The sequence below is a fragment of the Chanodichthys erythropterus genome, chromosome 12 (assembly GCF_024489055.1).
Source record: "Chanodichthys erythropterus isolate Z2021 chromosome 12, ASM2448905v1, whole genome shotgun sequence".
In the NCBI taxonomy this organism is placed as follows: Eukaryota; Metazoa; Chordata; class Actinopteri; order Cypriniformes; family Xenocyprididae; genus Chanodichthys; species Chanodichthys erythropterus.
In genome coordinates this window covers 38,820,355-38,838,340 of record NC_090232.1, presented here as the reverse complement: position 1 = coordinate 38,838,340, position 17,986 = coordinate 38,820,355, and the positions used below count along the sequence as shown (strand labels likewise).

The following is a 17,986-nucleotide window of genomic DNA, read 5'->3' as shown; positions in this document are numbered from 1 at the left end:
CAGATTTTTTGAATGATTTCTGAAGGATCATGTGACACGGAAGACTGAAGTAAAGATGATGGAAATTAAGCTTTGCCAACCCATCACAATTTTGAACCTAAAAAAAATGTGTTGCTATAAAATACTACTGTATAATGGATGAGTATAACCTTTCTAAAAGAGTGCATGCCAGTTTATGATAAATCTGAGGAATAAAACTTCAATAATATCTGCCTACTTGGTTTTGCTTGAGTCAGAAGCACATATTTAAAAAATAAAAAATAGCAAAGAAGTCGCATGAAACTTCTAGAGCTCAAAATAATTACCAGGAGACCACAAGCCTGAGTCGAATCCCCATTGTTTCTCAATACAATCTCACTTTCCTTCCTGATGATGAGATATTCCTCCAACTAAAATAGAGTGGCAGTTAAGCATTGTGAGAGGAGAGGGGAAAGAGGAGGAGAAGGAGGAGTAGAAGGAGGTGGAGAAGGAAAGGGAGGGAAAGGAGGTGGTACGGATCAGTTGGTATTTCTTAACATGCCCTTTGAGTATAAAGGCACTTCCAGATCGTTCACGACGGTGGTCGGCCTGCTAGCAGCTGTTTCTGATTATCAGCACGTCTGTAATCTGTCATCCCCTGGAAGAGACTCCGAGAGGACCAAGACTCATTTAAAGGAAGATTAAATTGATTTGTTTATTTTTACACTAGATGTATCAGAAGGCTTCATTCTTGGGTGGAAAGAACAAAGGTGACCATCTATAAAGACATTCATCTTTGCTTTCTCAAACCTAGTAGAGATTGCGGACAAAACTACAGCGATTCATCCATCAATTCAAGCTTTATCGTTGAAGGAGACAGATTTCTTTTTGTCAACCGGGGTAATAAAGAGTCCATTTTCGCCATCGGTCTGTGGATTATACTGACAACAAGTGAAAGAGAAGCCATCGGCCTTGCGTCCACAACTCGTCCCTGTCAGAAAAAAGGAGAGTTCAATCACCTGTATCCCGCTGAGGTGTCAACGTACCTGCTTCAACTCTTCAACATCCGCACCAATAGGAAAGCATCAACAGTCTGACTCTATTCCAGATTGTTCAGTCTGGATCTTTGATCTGAGACGCTCGACCTCAGGCGTTAATCACAGAGAACATACGAACAGAACCACATATCAAAGTGAAGCTTCTGCTGAAGCTCGGAGGTCTCTGAGGCTCTGTGACTGTCAGACCGCCTAGTGGTTCTGGCAACCTATCCCACATCCTAAAAGAAGAAGAGACAGCAAGTGTTCTTGGGTAAAGAGACAGAGCGAACAAGAATCTGTCAAGCATTATTACTAAACGGCCAAGTCTTTACCTAGCAGTCTACAGAGAGACAAACACACACCTGTCTGATCTTTAACAGACACCTGTCAGATCCACAACTGTTAAAGGTATGGAAACAGTTACAGATTTACACACAAATTTTATTCATTTTCAGTATATACAGACATGTTTAATCTTAGCAAAAGACTTCTAAATTTATTCTGAGTCTAAAGAGTTGAGGAATATCTTTGGTATGCATTTAAATTCTGAATATGAAATTCATTGGGTGCTTCACTGATCTAATTTAATCTAACATTACAGACTTTGGCTGCAGATCAATATTTGGTCTCTTTAATAAATTAACATGCTGGGAACTAAGCCTGATGATTAAACAGTCGTGATGATTCCCAGGAGAGCATCTTTGAATACATAGACACACACAGTGGGAGCCTTGAACGGACTTGTGAGGGAGGATCCGATGACAAAACTCAATCTCTAAAGCTTAGCCTTGCAGCTCCTTTTGCTGTTCTTAGTTTCCAGATGTCATCAAGATATTTCAGTCACGCCGTCAGCTTCATTAAATTGCTGATCACATTCTCATGCATACACACCCATTCTTCTGGAAACACGCCTGCAGCTCATCTTCTGGTAGATTTTCTTTTTGATTGTAAACCAGACACTGTCCATCTGTTCAGGGGTATAAGAAGCCAGTCATGCAAAAGAATCAGTATAAGATAAATATCAACTATATAATGATTTGGAAATTTCAGGATTTCACTTTTGGTAGTATAGAGTCCTATAAACAAACCATAAATATTATAGCACAAATAAAGATGAAAAAGATTATATGGGTAAAATTCAGTAGTGAGAGCAGTAATCTAAGAACATATCAGTTTTAAAGAGTTAGTTCACCTAAAAATGAAAATGCTGTAGTTAATTACTCACCCTCATGTCGTTCCACACCCTAAAGACCTTCGTTCATCTTTGGAATACAAATGAAGATATTTTTGATAAAATCCGATGGCTCAGTGAGGCCTCCATTGCCAGCAAGACAGTTGTGCCCAGAAAGCTACTAAAGACATATTTAAAACAGATCATGTGACTACAGTGGTTCAACCTTAATGTTATGAAGCGACGAGAATACTTTTTGTGCGCTATAAAAAAGCGACTTTATTCAACAATATCTAGTAATGGGTGATTTCAAAACACTGCTTCATGAAGCTTCGAAGCTTTACGAAACTGTCAAAGTCATGTGATTTCAGTAAACGAGGCTTCATAATAGGCTTGTTCGACTTGATGCAGCGCTGCACAGAACGATCGGCGGCTGACTTGAAACAGTTCATGTCGGTTAGAAATGTTGTCCGACTTGAGACAGCGCCGACGCCATGTGACTGACGTATGGCTTCAAAGTACCGCGAGAGCGATTTGAGATCAGCCGCCTGAGGCAGCCAGTGTAGTTTCTCAAGAGGAGTTGCACGAGCGCTGATGACGACACCGCTGTTTCATGATTGGCCGGATTCACCACATGACAACGATCACATGTGTTTCGTGTTTATTGTCACGCCTTCAGTTCCACTATGTAGTCGCGATGTTATATTGTGTCATGTTTATCAAAATAAAACGCATAAAAAACAAAGACCCCACTACATTGTTATTTAAATAACATATGCTTATGTTGAACTTTATTCTTGTAAAAACAGACGCTGTAAGCAGTACATAAAGTTTTGAATGAAAAGGTCTCTGAAACACTCTGAAATACTAATTATTGTAGTATTAGTCAAATATTGCATTTATTTCACTTCAGCTGTGATAAAGTATGCAAACGCAGCGCGAGCGTCATTACGAGAAGCAGAAAGTGTCCGACTTCACGTCACCACTGGGGGGCGTGACTTTGGCAGTTTGATGTGCGCTCCGAACCACTGATTCGAAACAAAAGATTCATAAAGCTTCGAAATTACGTGTGAAATTATTTGCAGCTTAGCAGAATACAAACAGAAAATTATTACTATAAAAAAAATGAATTAATAAAAATAAACAAACAAGTAAAAAATAAATAAAAACAAATAAATGAAAAACAAATAGAAAAATTAAATACAAGTAAAAATAAATACATTAAAACAAACAAAAATAAATACAAATTAAAAACAAATAAATACAAAATAAAAACAAATAAACAAGTAAATAAATAAAATACATACATATGGACAGTCATGTTAGATTTCTCACTGAAACTAAAGGAGAAGGAAGAAGGGCTATTGGTTACCTTGTGTGAGATTAATCTTTTTCTCTGTCACTCAAACAAGCAGGATAAAGTACAGTCAGCCTGACATTATCACAAAATAAACACCTTCTGAGTGATTCCAGACCACTCCTAAGCACTATGTCTGGATTCTTTTTGCAATAATAACTACGTTTCATTAAAACTAAATTTTCACTGTATTTTATAGATTTAGAATCTCAATTTGCCTCGCTACTGATGTTGAAAGCCACATCTATGTAGCTAGCAGGCTTTCTTTATTGTGCCATCTGCCACAGTGCTGACTCAAACACAGACAGGACAAACAGAGGCCGGAAGAGCATGGTTCTCTTCTTGGTGGCTGTTTATGTGGCTGTTTAGTAGCTCCTATCTCCAGATGCCCCTGCCGCAAAAAAAAAAAAAAAACTCCCACATTGTTCTCCTTTCCTCGGGTAAACAAGTGGAGAAGGGAGTAGGTCTCACCACCTTCCTCCTGAAAGTTTCACTGACACAGAAATAGCGCTGAGAAATGTTCACATACAGTAGATTAGACTGTTGATGTACAGTTTGTTGACCCATGACCAACTTCTTGAATGAGCTAAAACATCCCTGCAACAAAACCCAAAAGGTAAACGTCTGGTTCGCATAAGCTTCAATTATGTTGATATAGACAGATGATTTATTTTACTTCCTTTAAATTACACTATAGCATTAAGGCTCAACTAATGCATTAAAGGCACAATATGTACGATTTTTGGATAAAAATATTTAAAAAAAAAACACTAGAACAGAACAAAAATGTTTAACCAGGACACCTACCTGCGTCGCCTATCAATGACATCATAACTGCATTACCCTCGATTTCTGGTTTTATTTTGAAGAAACCATTGAAACACTTTTAGATATTATGTGTTTTTATTAGACAGGTGAGCAATTGTTTGGAAACATTCAGAAAACTAATCATTGTTAAATAGCTCAACACAGTAAGTCTTATTGTTTAAATCTCGTTTTCTTGATTTACCACGAGTACCATGTTTTACCATGCCTAATATGGATCTAGCTTATTGCAGTGTGCAACAAGTGTCTCATAGTAGCTGCCGAGCGAACGCACAGAGTAGCATTATAACAACTTTCAACACAAAGATTTGTCAGCTAAAGTACACTGTAAGGTTAACAATCGAAAATTTAACAAATTTCAAATGTTCACGGTTCTCTGATATTAATGGTCACATGACATGCAGGTAAAATATTAATATACAAATAAAATAAATTAAATATAAGATATTATAACAAAATTAAAAATAAAATAAATCTAATATTATATTGACATTTTAACTGAATCCCCACACACACACACACACAGTCATTTAAGTCTCCTATTAACCTCTTTGGCCCCAGTGACTTGAACCCAGCCAGTTTCCTTTCAAGTGCCTTGTAAGAGGGAAATTATATTGTTTAAGATTGTTTCCTTAAAGGGAGGGGAGCGAGACACACTTATAAAGAGACTCCACTACATTCAGTCTGTCTATAAAGATGTGGTTCCCACACCTGATGCCAATTTGCTCTTCCTGGTATTTGTTGACATTATAATACAGAATTATAATACCTATAGCAAACAGGAATCAATTATATAAATTCTGAATATATAACGATAAATCTGAACATATAGTTAAACAAATAAAACTCTAAGTACATGTGCAGTCAGTTGGTTATTATTGAGAGAGAAAAACAGACATGTCAGGGTTAAGATCAGGTTTTCTCTCACCCTAAAGGGGTTTATTTTGGGATAATGACCAGATGACTGTACATTCTGATTTTAATTTGAATTAAAATTATTATCTTTCTTTTCTTATCTTATACAAAAATAGATTTGACCTCTCAATGCATCTATAGAAAACAGATGTCTGTCTATAAAGTATAAAGCTGTATTATTAATTTAAAAGACAATCAAAACAGTCATAAGGCAATAAGTCCATTCTGTGTGTGGTTAGCTTTAGAGAAGCCAACTGATAAACACTGAAAACCTTCCTCCTTGCTGAAACGTATTCTGTTGGTGGGTAAATTCTCATTTACATCCAAATATCTTTCAATGCTTCCCACAGACAAACTGCTCCTTAAACCCACAGTCTTACCCAAGTTCTCATGTTAAAGCGATGAGAGTATTTTGGGCTCCCTCTTCCCATAAACCCCTTTGAGGACTGAGAATCTGACTCTAATCTTCACATTAATCCAGAGAGACAAGAGACGGAGACAAATAAGGAACATTGTTACACTGAATAATTGGTAATTGGTATAAAAGGACAAGATAAGTCAAAAATGATACACATGTTTGTCAAGCATCACCCTGCCCTAAAGGACAATGGAACTTCCCATGACATTTAAACTTGATAAGCACTGGAGATGGGACTTATTCTTAAAAAAAAAAAAAAAAAAATTTAATGCAGTACTATGCTGGTATTGTTTTTAACACATATGACAAAATAATTTCATTGATGCGGAATGTTATTTTGAGCAAATATCCATCTTGCTTTAGAACGATAACAGGAAACGTTTAGTCCTCAAATACCCAGAAAAGACAAATGCCACTAAATATCTGCTTCTTTGTTTATTTTTAGCTTTAGGTTCCTTAAATTCTTTTGCCTCCTTTTCCCAGACTCCCAGCACTTGAGTGTGTGGGAAAAGTTTGTATCGAAGAACAGAAATCTACACACACAAACACAACCTAAATATACAGTCTCTGCATGTTTGACATCTTTGTCCTTGTTTTATAATAGCATGAGAAAGCACTAGGCAGTGCAGTATATGTTTGTAATGGCTGTGGCTGAAATGGCAACAGCACTTGCAAACTACAAGTATAAATTTTTTCACATTTCTTAATATGGCAGAAATAGTAAGACTATAGTATGCTATTCTGAATCCAGGGAATTTCATCAGTCAATTAGACCTCATACTGACACTGGTGTGGATGCAGCATAAAGCAAAAGCAAAAAAATAAAAACCTTAGTTAATGATGCAATTGAAATACCATATTCGCAGCTGTATTAGAGCAGTTAATTAGATCAACTGAGTAGTATTTGGCTGGTCATGTGATCTCAACATGGCGGTCACAATGAGGGAGGACCACTCTTATGTAGAATAAAGAAGCGTTTGTTGGCAACTTTATCAAAAGTACTTTTCATTTCTTTGTATAAAAATCTTTTAGTGCACTTTTAAGTCATTTATAATTTGTAGCTCTTTTTCAGCACAGTTTTCTCATGGGCAACAATACTTAGGCCAGACACTGTCTATGCAAGTACATGAACGCAACCCTTCTACCTACACATTTTATTTCACACATCATTTCAAAACGTGTCAGAGCGCAAATGTTGTATGTAAACAGTATGTAAACTACTTCTAATGCAATTTCAGTTCAAATACTGTCAGGGTGGAGAACAAGTAAAAGGGATAGATCAACCAAAGATGAAAATTGTGTAATTTTTTCCATCATGTTTTCCCAGGCCTGTATAAGTAACTTACTTCCGAGGAACATAAACCAGATCTTTAGAAGAGTAATGTTAACCAAACTGTTTTGGTTACCGTTGATTTCCATTGCATGGACCAAAAAACAAACAAGACATTTCCCAAAATATAATCTTTTTGTTCCACAAAAATGTCAGCCAAACAACATGAGGATGAGTAAAATTGTCCCTTTAAAGATTAAAGATTAGTTCACTTTAAAATGAAAATTACCCCATGATTTACTCACCCTCAAGCCATCCTAGGTAGGGCTGGGCGATATATCGAATGCTTTTATCACACGCATTTCGTCAGTAAAGCCGGTTCCCTGATTACCACTAAATCGCCATCACCTGCTTTCAAATGGAGCGCCATTTAATAGACAGAGCCGTAGTTCACTGACAAGCCACGCAATATCGCGTTCAATATTGACGCCGATTCATATCGATATTGAACGTGATATTGCGTGGCTTTGGCAATTTAGCGGTAATCAGGGAACCGGCTTTACTGACAAAATGCGTTCGAAAAAGCATTCGATATATCGTCCAGCCCTAATCCTAGGTGTATATGACTATCTTCTTTCTCATGAACACAATCTGAGATCTATTAATAATCACCCTGATGCTCCTAAGCTTTATAATGGCAGTGCACAGAAACCGCCTGTTTGAAACTCAAAAAAGTGCATACATCCATCATAAACATGCTCCACACGGCTCCGGGGGATCAACAAAGTCCTTCTGAAGCAAAGTGATGCAATATCTAGCTTTTGCCAGACTCCCTCCCGTATTCAACTTAGGAAGTGTAACGCCTCTCGCAGTTCAAAATGCTTACGCTACGTCCTACGCCTTCCATATTCAACTTACGAAACAAGCATAACTGACAACGTCAATTACGCTTTTTTCGTAAGTTGAATTCAGAAGGCAGTCTGGCGGAAGCTAGTTATTTTAATTTATAACATGTTAAATATGGATATTTTTCTCACACAAACATCGCTTTGCTTCAGAAGGCCTTTATTAACCCACAAGAGTCGTGTGGAGCATGTTTTTGATGGATAGATGCACTTTTTTTGAGCTTCAAACAGGCGGTTCCTATGCACGGCCATTATAAAGTTTAGGAGCATCAAGGTGATTATTAATATAACTCGGATTGTGTTCGTCTGAAAGAAGATAGTCATATACATCTAGGATGGATTGAGGGTGAGTAAATCATGGATTAATTTTCATTTTAAAGTGAACTAATCCTTTAAATTTGACCTGTTTACATCTAGCAACCTCAACACTTTTGCCACTTTAAATACTAAGGTTTCACACAACGAGAATGTACAAAAGAAAACGTTAAGTATTACAGCATGAAAGTACTTAAGGAAAGGAAAAGTGCTCCCTTAATTTCACACCCTCTCTCTTTCTCAGGCTCTTCTGTCTAGTCATGGCTGACTGGAGTCTGCTGGGAAACTTTCTAGAAGAAGTCCAGGAACATTCCACCTCGGTGGGAAAGGTGTGGCTCACCATTCTTTTCATCTTCCGGATCCTGGTCCTGGGCACAGCTGCCGAGTCCTCGTGGGGCGACGAGCAGGAAGACTTCACCTGCGACACGGAGCAGCCCGGTTGCGAGAACGTTTGTTACGACCGAGCATTTCCCATTGCGCATATACGCTACTGGGTGCTCCAGATAGTGTTCGTTTCCACACCTTCTCTCATCTATATGGGACATGCAATGCACAGCGTCCGCAGAGAGGAGAAGAGGAGGAAAGAGCAGGGAGATGGAACACAGAGAGACGGAAATGGAGAGAAGTACCCAGAAGAAGACAAGGACTGTGAGAAGGAAGACGAAGGTGGAGGTGGGAAAGTGCGATTGAAGGGTGCTTTGTTACAAACGTATGTACTTAGTATCCTCATCCGCACCGTAATGGAGGTGATCTTCATCGTAGTCCAGTACCTGATCTATGGAGTCTTCCTCAACGCGCTCTACGTGTGTAAGGCTCCTCCGTGTCCGCATCCCGTCAACTGCTACATCTCGAGACCTACGGAGAAGAACGTGTTTATTGTGTTTATGCTGGCAGTAGCTGCTGTGTCTCTACTGCTCAGTGTCGTGGAACTGTATCATTTGGCGTGGAAGCAGTGCAAGAGGTGGTTGCAAGAATATAAGACTTCCAAAAAACGACCGAACACGCCATCCACTGTGGCTGCAGTCTCACCAAACACACCCACGCCAAACCGAGCCTGCACTCCACCTCCCGACTTCAACCAGTGCCTGACATCACCACCTTCTTCTCCTACTATACAGACACACGCACACTCGCTTATACATCCAACCTGCCCACCCTTTCATGACCGACTGGCGCACCAACAAAACTCGGCAAACATGGTTACCGAACGCCACCGAGGTCAAGACTACCTAGGGGTCAACTTCTTGAGCTTCTCACAAGCACCTACAGAGATGCCCAACTCGTGCGCCTCGCCCTCATTTCTAAGCAGCGAATTCGATGAGGACAAGCGAAGGTTTAGCAAGAGCAGCGGGACCAGCAGCCGCATGAGGCCGGACGACCTTGCAGTATAGCACTGACCAATCACATCTGGAAAAGGGTCGTCTAGTGTGACTAGTCATAAACATGCTACATGATTTTGCACTTGAGCTAACTTATCTATGTTATTGCTGATGAAAAGACTCAACCAGAATATCATAAGGAGAATCGTTGAACTTTGAAAAGTCAACAAGAAATCAAAATGGAATTCTTCATACATGTTCCTGGTCTTACTATGAACAATGCAATGGTGCACGTTATTCTAAAGAAATAAATACTTATCACTTCTGAAATGACTTTCGTTCACTGCATTTTGATTTAGCATTGGAAATTGTGTCTCTGCCTACTTTTCCCCTTACAGAATTTCATGACTTTACCACAATTTCACTTTAAAGTTAAAGGACTAGTTCACTTGCAAATTAGAAGTTGCTGATAATTTATTCACCCCCATGTCAACCAAGATGTTCATATCTTTCTTTCTTCAGTCGAAAAGAAATTAAGGTTTTTGATGAAAACATTTCAGGATTTTTCTCCATTTAGTGGACTTCAATGGCCTCCAAACGGTTGAAGGTCAAAATTAGTTTCATTGCAGCTTCAAAGCATTCTAAACGATCTCAGATGAGGAATAAGGGTCTTATCTAGAGAAACCAATCGATCATTTTCTTAAAAAAAAAAAAAAAAATCAAATCATAATTTTATACATTTTAACCATAAATGCTCATATTGAACTAGCTCTCTTCTTCTATATTTGAATTCCAGCAGTGTAGACACTGCTAAGTGTATTACTGCCCTCAACAGGTCAAAGTTTGAACTAAATTGTCATATACAATATGCTAGTGCAAGTATATAACAATTAGTTCAAACTTTGACCTGTGGAGGGCAGTAATACACTTAGCAGTGTCTACACTGCTGGATTTCTAATAGAGAAGAAGAGGAGAGCTAGTTCAAGATGAGCATTTATAGTTGAAACATTTATAATTTTTAATTTTTTTTTAGAAAATGAGCGATGGTTTCTCTAGATAGACCCTTATTTCTCGTCTGGGATCGTGTAGAATGCTTTGAAGCTGCATTGAAACTGTAATTTTGATCTTCAACCGTTTGGAGGTCATTGAAGTCCACTATATGGAGAAATTCTGGAATGTTTTCATCAAGAACCTTAATTTCTTTTCGACTGAAGAGAGAAGGACATGAACATCTGACATGGGGTGAGTAAATTATCAGCAAATTTTTATTTGAAAGTCAACTAATCCTTTAACTAATAATGCACTGTTGAGATGACTTTCCACTGACTTTGGATATATACTTATGATATATTTTAAGTATTTGCTGATCTGAGCAGCATGTAAATATTCTGCTGATAACGCAAGGAACATGTTATGGTTCTTAAATAGAAAATAGATGTAGAGCTGTCTGACAGACATTTTGCATTTTGAACACTCACTGTGACTGCGCAATCCATTTTGATTGTGTGAAAAAAGACAATGGAGAGAGACAACTGGGACATGTGATATTGCAAAAAGGAATCATTACTGTGAATGTGTCATAAGCAGAAACAATTACAATTCCATCTAATTCAACAATAACTCTTGACAGTGAAAGTGTGATTTAAATTGTGAAAATCTGTGGTGAAGAGATCTTCAACTAAACCCAATTGTGCACATTACTGTATGCCTGAAAATATGAATGGAAAACAATGTTATTTCATTTTATTTTAACTTTTGCGTTTGCATAATTTGTTAACCTATATTTTGTAAAAACAGGTTGTTTAATGTTATTAATGTACAATGAAGTAGTGATAAATGTTGCAAAATTTAAGAATTTATGAATTTGGTTTAACAAATATCGGCGATTTCAAACGTAATAGTTCTGAAACAAATCCATCAGAACAATACATCCATATAATAACCTTACCATAGACCTTATTCAGAGCAACGCTATGCCAGGTATGTAAGCGAGGCTGTGAGGGATAGACTTGCCATGTTTCAATGTTAAAAAGCTGTATACAGCTCCTAGATCATTTTAAATTTTCCACAGCTTGTCTACTGAAATGTCTTGTAAATATATTTTTGCAGTGTTTCATCAGCAGAACGATCCAAAAACACATTAAATAACAGTACAACTCAATGAAGACCCTCGCAGCCTTGTTTCATTCCCCTTAAAAATGTCAAAAGATGTCAAATATGGTGCTGCTGTGAATAAGGTCTTTTGTCAAATTACATCCACATGATGGCGCAATAACCCTCCACTACAATACCACGCTACTCAGTAGTGTTGAGCAAGACTAACTCATCAGAGTGCTCAGTGTAAGCTAATAGGTCATGTGTTGTCATCCTGACACTGAAGTGCTTTACATTTTTCTGCTTGCAGATAAATAGGGACCAAACAAGTGAGCTAGTCTCCTTACAGCAGCTGCTAAACAATCTCAGCTAAAATTAGCCCTGCAGCAGAGAGCACTCTTCACCATCAGTCTGTGAGGAACATGTGTTGGCTCATAGCACCACATCAAACATAGAAGAAACTTAGGAAAAAGCAACAGAGGATGGAATGGTACTGGTCTGCTTCCAGCACAGATTCAAGCCATGGTCAGCCAAGCATGAATTCCCTGTATATTTCAAATGAAGAATTTGCATCAAAGATCACAAAGACTAAATATTTCCATTTACAACATCTCTAGTATCTGAATTAAGATAACACACACTGAAACAAATTTTAAGCAAGTTTATAACTTTTCTTCAGGGTTTACTGCATCGGCTCACCCAGTATTGGTAAACTTACCCATTTGTCTCCAATATACAGTAGCATCACAATCAACCATGTGATTCTAAAAGTGACATGACAGCCAAGTATGGTAACCGATACTCGGAATTTGTCCTCTGCGGTTTAACCCATCCAAGTTAGTGCACACACATTAGGAGTAGTGAGCACACCCCCAGAGAAGTGGGTAGCCATTTGCTGCGGCGTTCAGGGTTAGGTGCCTTGCTCAAGGGCAATTCTGTCGTGGGTATCGATGGTGGAAGAGTGCACTGTTCATTCACTCCCCCACCTACATTTTCCTGCCGGTATTGAAAATCAAACCTGCAACCTTCGAGTAACAAGCCTGACTCTCTAACCATTAGGCCATGACTGCCCCATGTCCATAAGCTGGCCATATAGTATCTGTAAATGTAGATGAATTTTAACATTGTAAAATAAATTTACTAATTTGATTATGCTTTAAATTATATAAAAGTGTTTGCAATGTTACCATTTTAAAACCACTGCTTCAAATTCTACAAAAAAAAAAAAAAAAAAATCACAGAAATTGCATATTCATTTGGGGATCTGCTGTAAATAAGTACTCACAAATTCATAATTTACCTGATAGTTTTATCCAAAGCAACCTCATGTATGCTTATTACATTTTAAATGTATTGCTCAAAGAATGGTGACTATGGAATTTATATTACAACTTAAAACATTTTAGTACCAGCTGAGATCATAAACACTTGGTACACCAACCCTAAAATGGATTAAATGTTACATCAATCCTAAAGGAAACATGATTAAATACAAATCATAACAGATCACAAAAATCATGTTTTGATGGCTTTGTGCAACTGGTAGGCAAAAACGTAAAAAAGGAAAGCAAAACCTACACTCCCACTAGGGGGCAGAGGAAGACCATTAAGAGCCATGAGATACACACAAAGGCATCGAGACTCTTTATACCAAACAATATATTTTATTTGTCGTCCAACACCACAGCCCAGCCTTAGGAAGTGGTTCAGTACCAAATTCAATGGAGTTACACATGACGAGCATCAACACAGGAGGGGCAGGGACAAGAGGACAACCTATTAGCTTTTTTTCTGTTTTTGTTTTAATAATCATTTGTTTTCTACAAAAAAAAGAAAGAAAAAGCCCACCCTCCAGTAGCTCAGATGTTGTTAGCGCTGCACTGTATAGCTGTACACAGCCAAGCAATTTAAAAAAAAATCTTTTCAATGTATTCCGCAGTGGTGGCAAACAGCGACAGTCCTTGTCGTAACAGACACTGATATGCAGACAGTAGCCTGAGCGTCACTGCAGAACTGAGTGCTGGTTTATGGGGTTCAAAAACGCCCCTCCAGAGTCACCCTCACCTGTACCCAGACCAGCTTACAGAAGTTTCTAAAACAGGAACGGGAGACCACACTGCATAAATCTGATTACTGCTCCTACTTGCTGTCAAAGTGTTTTTCCTCTACAATTAAAAAAAAAAAAAAAAGAAAAAAAAAAACACTTTATTCTTTACAGTTAATTCTTGTTTGTGCTTTTTTAATAATACTATGATCTGTATGAGGTCTTAGTTTGGTTTTATCATACACTGGAGTAGCAAAGAAAATTAAATTTAAAATATTCTGTACGCCCCACAGTACACAGTATTTTGTGGTGCTGTTGTGTCACCTACTGTCCACAAACAACCACCTCAATCCCCCCTTTACAAATGAAGATGGAAAAAAAAAAAAAAAAAAAACTATAGAAATCACTGGTAGAATCCCTTTAACAACACAAGTACAGTACACACATATAAAGAGCATTTCCTGTTTGGAGGGAAGTGATGCGATGAGATGTAAACATATAGCCAAGACGGTGCACCTTGTGACAAAATGTTCCTTGACTTTTCCATTTTCATATCTGTTCTTTCAGTTCACTGACTTTTTTTTTTTTTTTTTTTTTTCCAACAATCTTTCTTGGTTTCCATCCATGTATAAAAGTACAATGAAGCCCCTAAACGTTCATACTTGGTTTGCTGTAGACTTATATGTGGCATCATGCCACGATGTAAAGCAAATATCCTTGACACGAGTCAGTCTTGTAAATTCCATATACATTCCCAAGTTGCCTAAAAAGTCCCTTCCAAATGGTGCCGGACCTGAGCCCAACTTCGAGGAAAGCACAATTAGCTTCTCACACTTTCACCTGTTAAATGACATTGCCATTGGAGAAGATTCCCTGTGAACACATCCATGTGTATGTGATGGATACCCATCACTGTGTAAGCTATAAACCTTGTTCTAACCAGGTGTCAGGGTGTGTGTATGTGCACAAAAATGTCCTGGTTTCCATACATATCTGCTTAAGAACAGAGTTTATTTTTGTATTTCATTACGAAGGTTATTTCACAGGTTACACAGTTTCTCAATTGTTCATAACTGTAGTGTAGGCTCAAAACATTAAATTCCCAGGGTTCCCTGGGCCAGGGTTAAATCCCATGCCCATATCTGCTGCCATTCCTCGAGGCCTCATCTGAGAAGGCATCATCATAGTCTGCTGAGGACCACTCATCCCTTGTAGTGACATCATCATGTTAGGAGAGCCCACTGGCCCAGGGTGGTTGTACATCGGCCTTTCCTTTCCCTGCATCATTCCAGGGCCTCCCATCATTCCTGGCTGCTGGCCAGGAGACAACATCCTGTGCTGTGGCCCCATCATACCCTGACCCATGAAACCTGGGGGTCTCATAGGGTTGTGACCTGGATTACCCATGGGCATGTCCTGTGGTCCCATATGTCCAGGGCCAGGAGGACCACCCATTCCCTGCATGGGGAGGCCCATCCTTGGATTGCTCTCACCCATCATCCCCTGCATTTGGGGAAATCCAGGTGGGCCAGACGGGTGTGGTGGCTTCCCACCAGGGGCGTCCCCACCACGAGGGAAGTAGGACAGAGTCTGGCTGGGCTTCTCAGAAGGGATAATTCGAGAGAGGTCAAACTCAGGGATACCTGACGCACCTGGTCGCATGACCTCGTGTAGATCCGAATCATTAAAGACACCTGGCATGTTATTAAACTCCTGGCCTCCTGGAGTATTAGGTTTACACATACCTGGCTCACCACCAGGTCCATGAGGCATATTGCCCATCCTGCCCAGTGGCCCCCCTTCTCCTTGGAAACCCATCCCATGAGGGAAGCCACCCTGGTGCCCAGGACCATTGTGAGGGAAGGGGACCTGTTGTGGAGGTGACTGTCCAGGGGGGAAGCCCTGTCCTCGGTGAGGAAGACCCATACGTCCCTGTGACATCATCTGGTTGTTGCCCATGCCGGGATCTTGGGAGACTGGGTTCATCATAATACCATGAGGCATCATGCCTGGACCCATAGGCCCAGAGTGAGGAGGCATATTAGGGCCCATGGGATTGGGTGAGGGCATCTGGTTGGGCATGCCATGGGAAAGTGCCTGGGAGCCCATAGTGTTCATCCCCATTGGACTCAGGGAAGGCATGGGGCCAGAAGAGTTAGGGGTCATCATTCGAGGATGACCTGGGTGATGGTTCACACCCATACCTATAAAGAGAACAAAAATAGTGATTTAATGGAAAAGCCCTCCAGGAAATACCACTGTTAATACTGGCGCATATTCATTAACAATGGACATTACCGGGCATGCTGTTGTTCATAGATGGCAGGTTTGGTGATCGAGCAGGCGGCGAGTCATCATCAGAGCTGGCCACGGTTTTGATTGCATCATGGTAGAGGGGTGTAGAACTGGGCATTGCAAACTTGGACATGCGGGACATCATGATGGAAAGAGGATTTTGAGATAGCGTTGGCTCTGGGGGCATGGTGTAGGGGCTGCTGGATGGAAGACTTCCTGGCACATTCATACCACCTGGTTGACTGGAGGAACTACTGGAGGGAGGAGCTGAGGGAGGAGGATTACCACCTGAGAACAGGAGAAGAGGGCAGAAGAGGTTGAGAGGAGAGGAGAAGAGAGTAGAGTAAGGATGAAGGAAAAAGAGCATTTACCAATGACCTTTTATTTGACATCGCTTAGCTCCTACAAAAACATTACTAAAAAGGTCCTGCTGTAACAGTATAATTAGCAGGAATAATTGAGACCACATGAAAACAGAAAGAGCCACTTAAAGTCCCTGCATCCATAAAAATATGGCACAAACTATAAAGTAAACATATATTCATATTTTCATAAGCAAACAATATTCATAATGGTCAAAGACATTTGTGGAGGCAGGAATTTTTATTTTACCTTGCTCTACACTGCCCATCATATTTGGTGATGTCATGCTAAGGGGAGGTTTGTTGTTCTGAGGGATTCCTGGGCTTTGCATGGGCGGCTTGGGTGATGACGTCCAGCCAGGGGAGGGGGCAGGGAGCGAGGGTGACTTCATATGGACGGGTGATGCCCCTGCTGAGCCCATCATAGGAGGAGATTTAATGGCTGCCGCAGCTGCTACTGCTGCAGCTGAAGGTCCACTAAGCATACCAGCCAGCTGGGACGGTGTCTGCGGAGACTTGAGATTACCTGATGGTGAGCCCAGCATTGGAGACTGGACCTGCCGCAATGTTGGTGACTTTAGCGGGTTGACATTGACGTTGGGTGAGTTAGCCGGGCCAGACTGGACATTTAGGTCTGAGGGCTTGCGACTCATATTCCTCTGGCCGGGCGGAGGCCCTGAGCTATTGGGAGCCTGGTTTGGTGGTAAAGGAGGCATATGACTAAGACGACCATTTCCACCCACATTACCTCTTTGGTCATGTCCAAAGGGTGGCTCGCCTCTGGGACCTCTTGGATTTCCAGGGCCTTGGGGACCCATGCCAGGGAACTGTCGGTTGGGTCCCATATTGAGGTCTCCTGCATGGGGCTGGTCAGGGAAAGGAGGCCCCTGCATCATTCTCTGTGAAGGAACCACATTCTCAGGCATTGGACCTCCACCTTGCCTCATCTTCATAATTTCCTCTGGACTAAGATTCATTTGTGGATCTCTCATCTTAGGGGGCATCATCTGAGGGCTAGGGCCCATGTTTACATTGAGGTTTCCGGGCCCCATGCCAAATTCACCCATGTCTCGACCAAGACCTTTCACAAACTCCATTCTTGAGGAGGGGCTCATGGGACCATCACCTGGCATTCTGGGAAACATCATGCCACCTCCATTTCCAGGCTCCATGGGTCTTTGATTACCCATCATTCGATTCATCTCCATCATCATGCCAGGTGTAAGACCCATGCCTGGTTTATCACCCATACCTTGATGGAACATAGCTTCCTGTACAGACTGAGGATTGGGAAATCTTTCCACTCTTCCACCAGGACCTCCAAACATGCCTTGGCCAGGAGGGAATCCCCTCCCATCACCCATTTTGGGCATATCATCAGGCCAGTTCATTCCAGGTCTGGGCATAGCATTGGGCCCTCCATCCATATCAGGGTTCATCATACCTGGGAAGCCAGGCATCCTCTGCATGTGTGGATGCATCCCTCTGGGGCCCATGTTCATCTGGTCAGGGAATGGTTCAGGGCCACCAGGGCCCCACACCTCTCCAGGATTCATCTGGTAGGGTGGCGGTGGGCCTCGCATCATTCCTCTAGGTCCACCCTGATGGAGCATCATGTCTCCCATCGGTCTATGCTGCATTTGTTCTTGCTTGCGCTTCTTCTCCTCATAGAACTCTTGCTGCAGTTTTAGCCAGGCCATC

At 40.6% G+C, this 17,986-nt stretch overlaps 2 protein-coding genes across 4 annotated transcripts in view; one reads left to right on the top strand and one right to left on the bottom strand.

Annotated features, from left to right (window-relative positions):
- Nucleotides 1-559: 559 nt before the first annotated feature.
- Nucleotides 560-10,009, top strand: gja5b (gap junction protein, alpha 5b). The gene is made up of 2 exons (XM_067404712.1): nucleotides 560-1,403; nucleotides 8,416-10,009. Exon 2 carries the CDS (start codon nucleotides 8,432-8,434, stop codon nucleotides 9,560-9,562), a length of 1,131 nt encoding a protein of 376 aa, XP_067260813.1. The 5' UTR covers nucleotides 560-1,403; nucleotides 8,416-8,431; the 3' UTR covers nucleotides 9,563-10,009.
- A 3,049-nt stretch (nucleotides 10,010-13,058) lies between these two features.
- bcl9 (BCL9 transcription coactivator) overlaps nucleotides 13,059-17,986 on the bottom strand; it is a 57,232-nt gene continuing 52,304 nt past the window's right edge. For all 3 annotated transcript variants that reach the window (XM_067404660.1, XM_067404661.1, XM_067404662.1), the window contains 3 exons: nucleotides 16,536-17,986; nucleotides 15,927-16,211; nucleotides 13,059-15,832 (listed from right to left, as the gene is read on the bottom strand). The exon at nucleotides 16,536-17,986 is cut by the window's right edge and continues 845 nt beyond it. In XM_067404660.1, coding sequence (XP_067260761.1) covers nucleotides 14,715-15,832; nucleotides 15,927-16,211; nucleotides 16,536-17,986 — 2,854 coding nt within the window. In that variant the 3' untranslated portion in view covers nucleotides 13,059-14,714. The remainder of the gene's footprint in view (nucleotides 15,833-15,926; nucleotides 16,212-16,535) is intronic.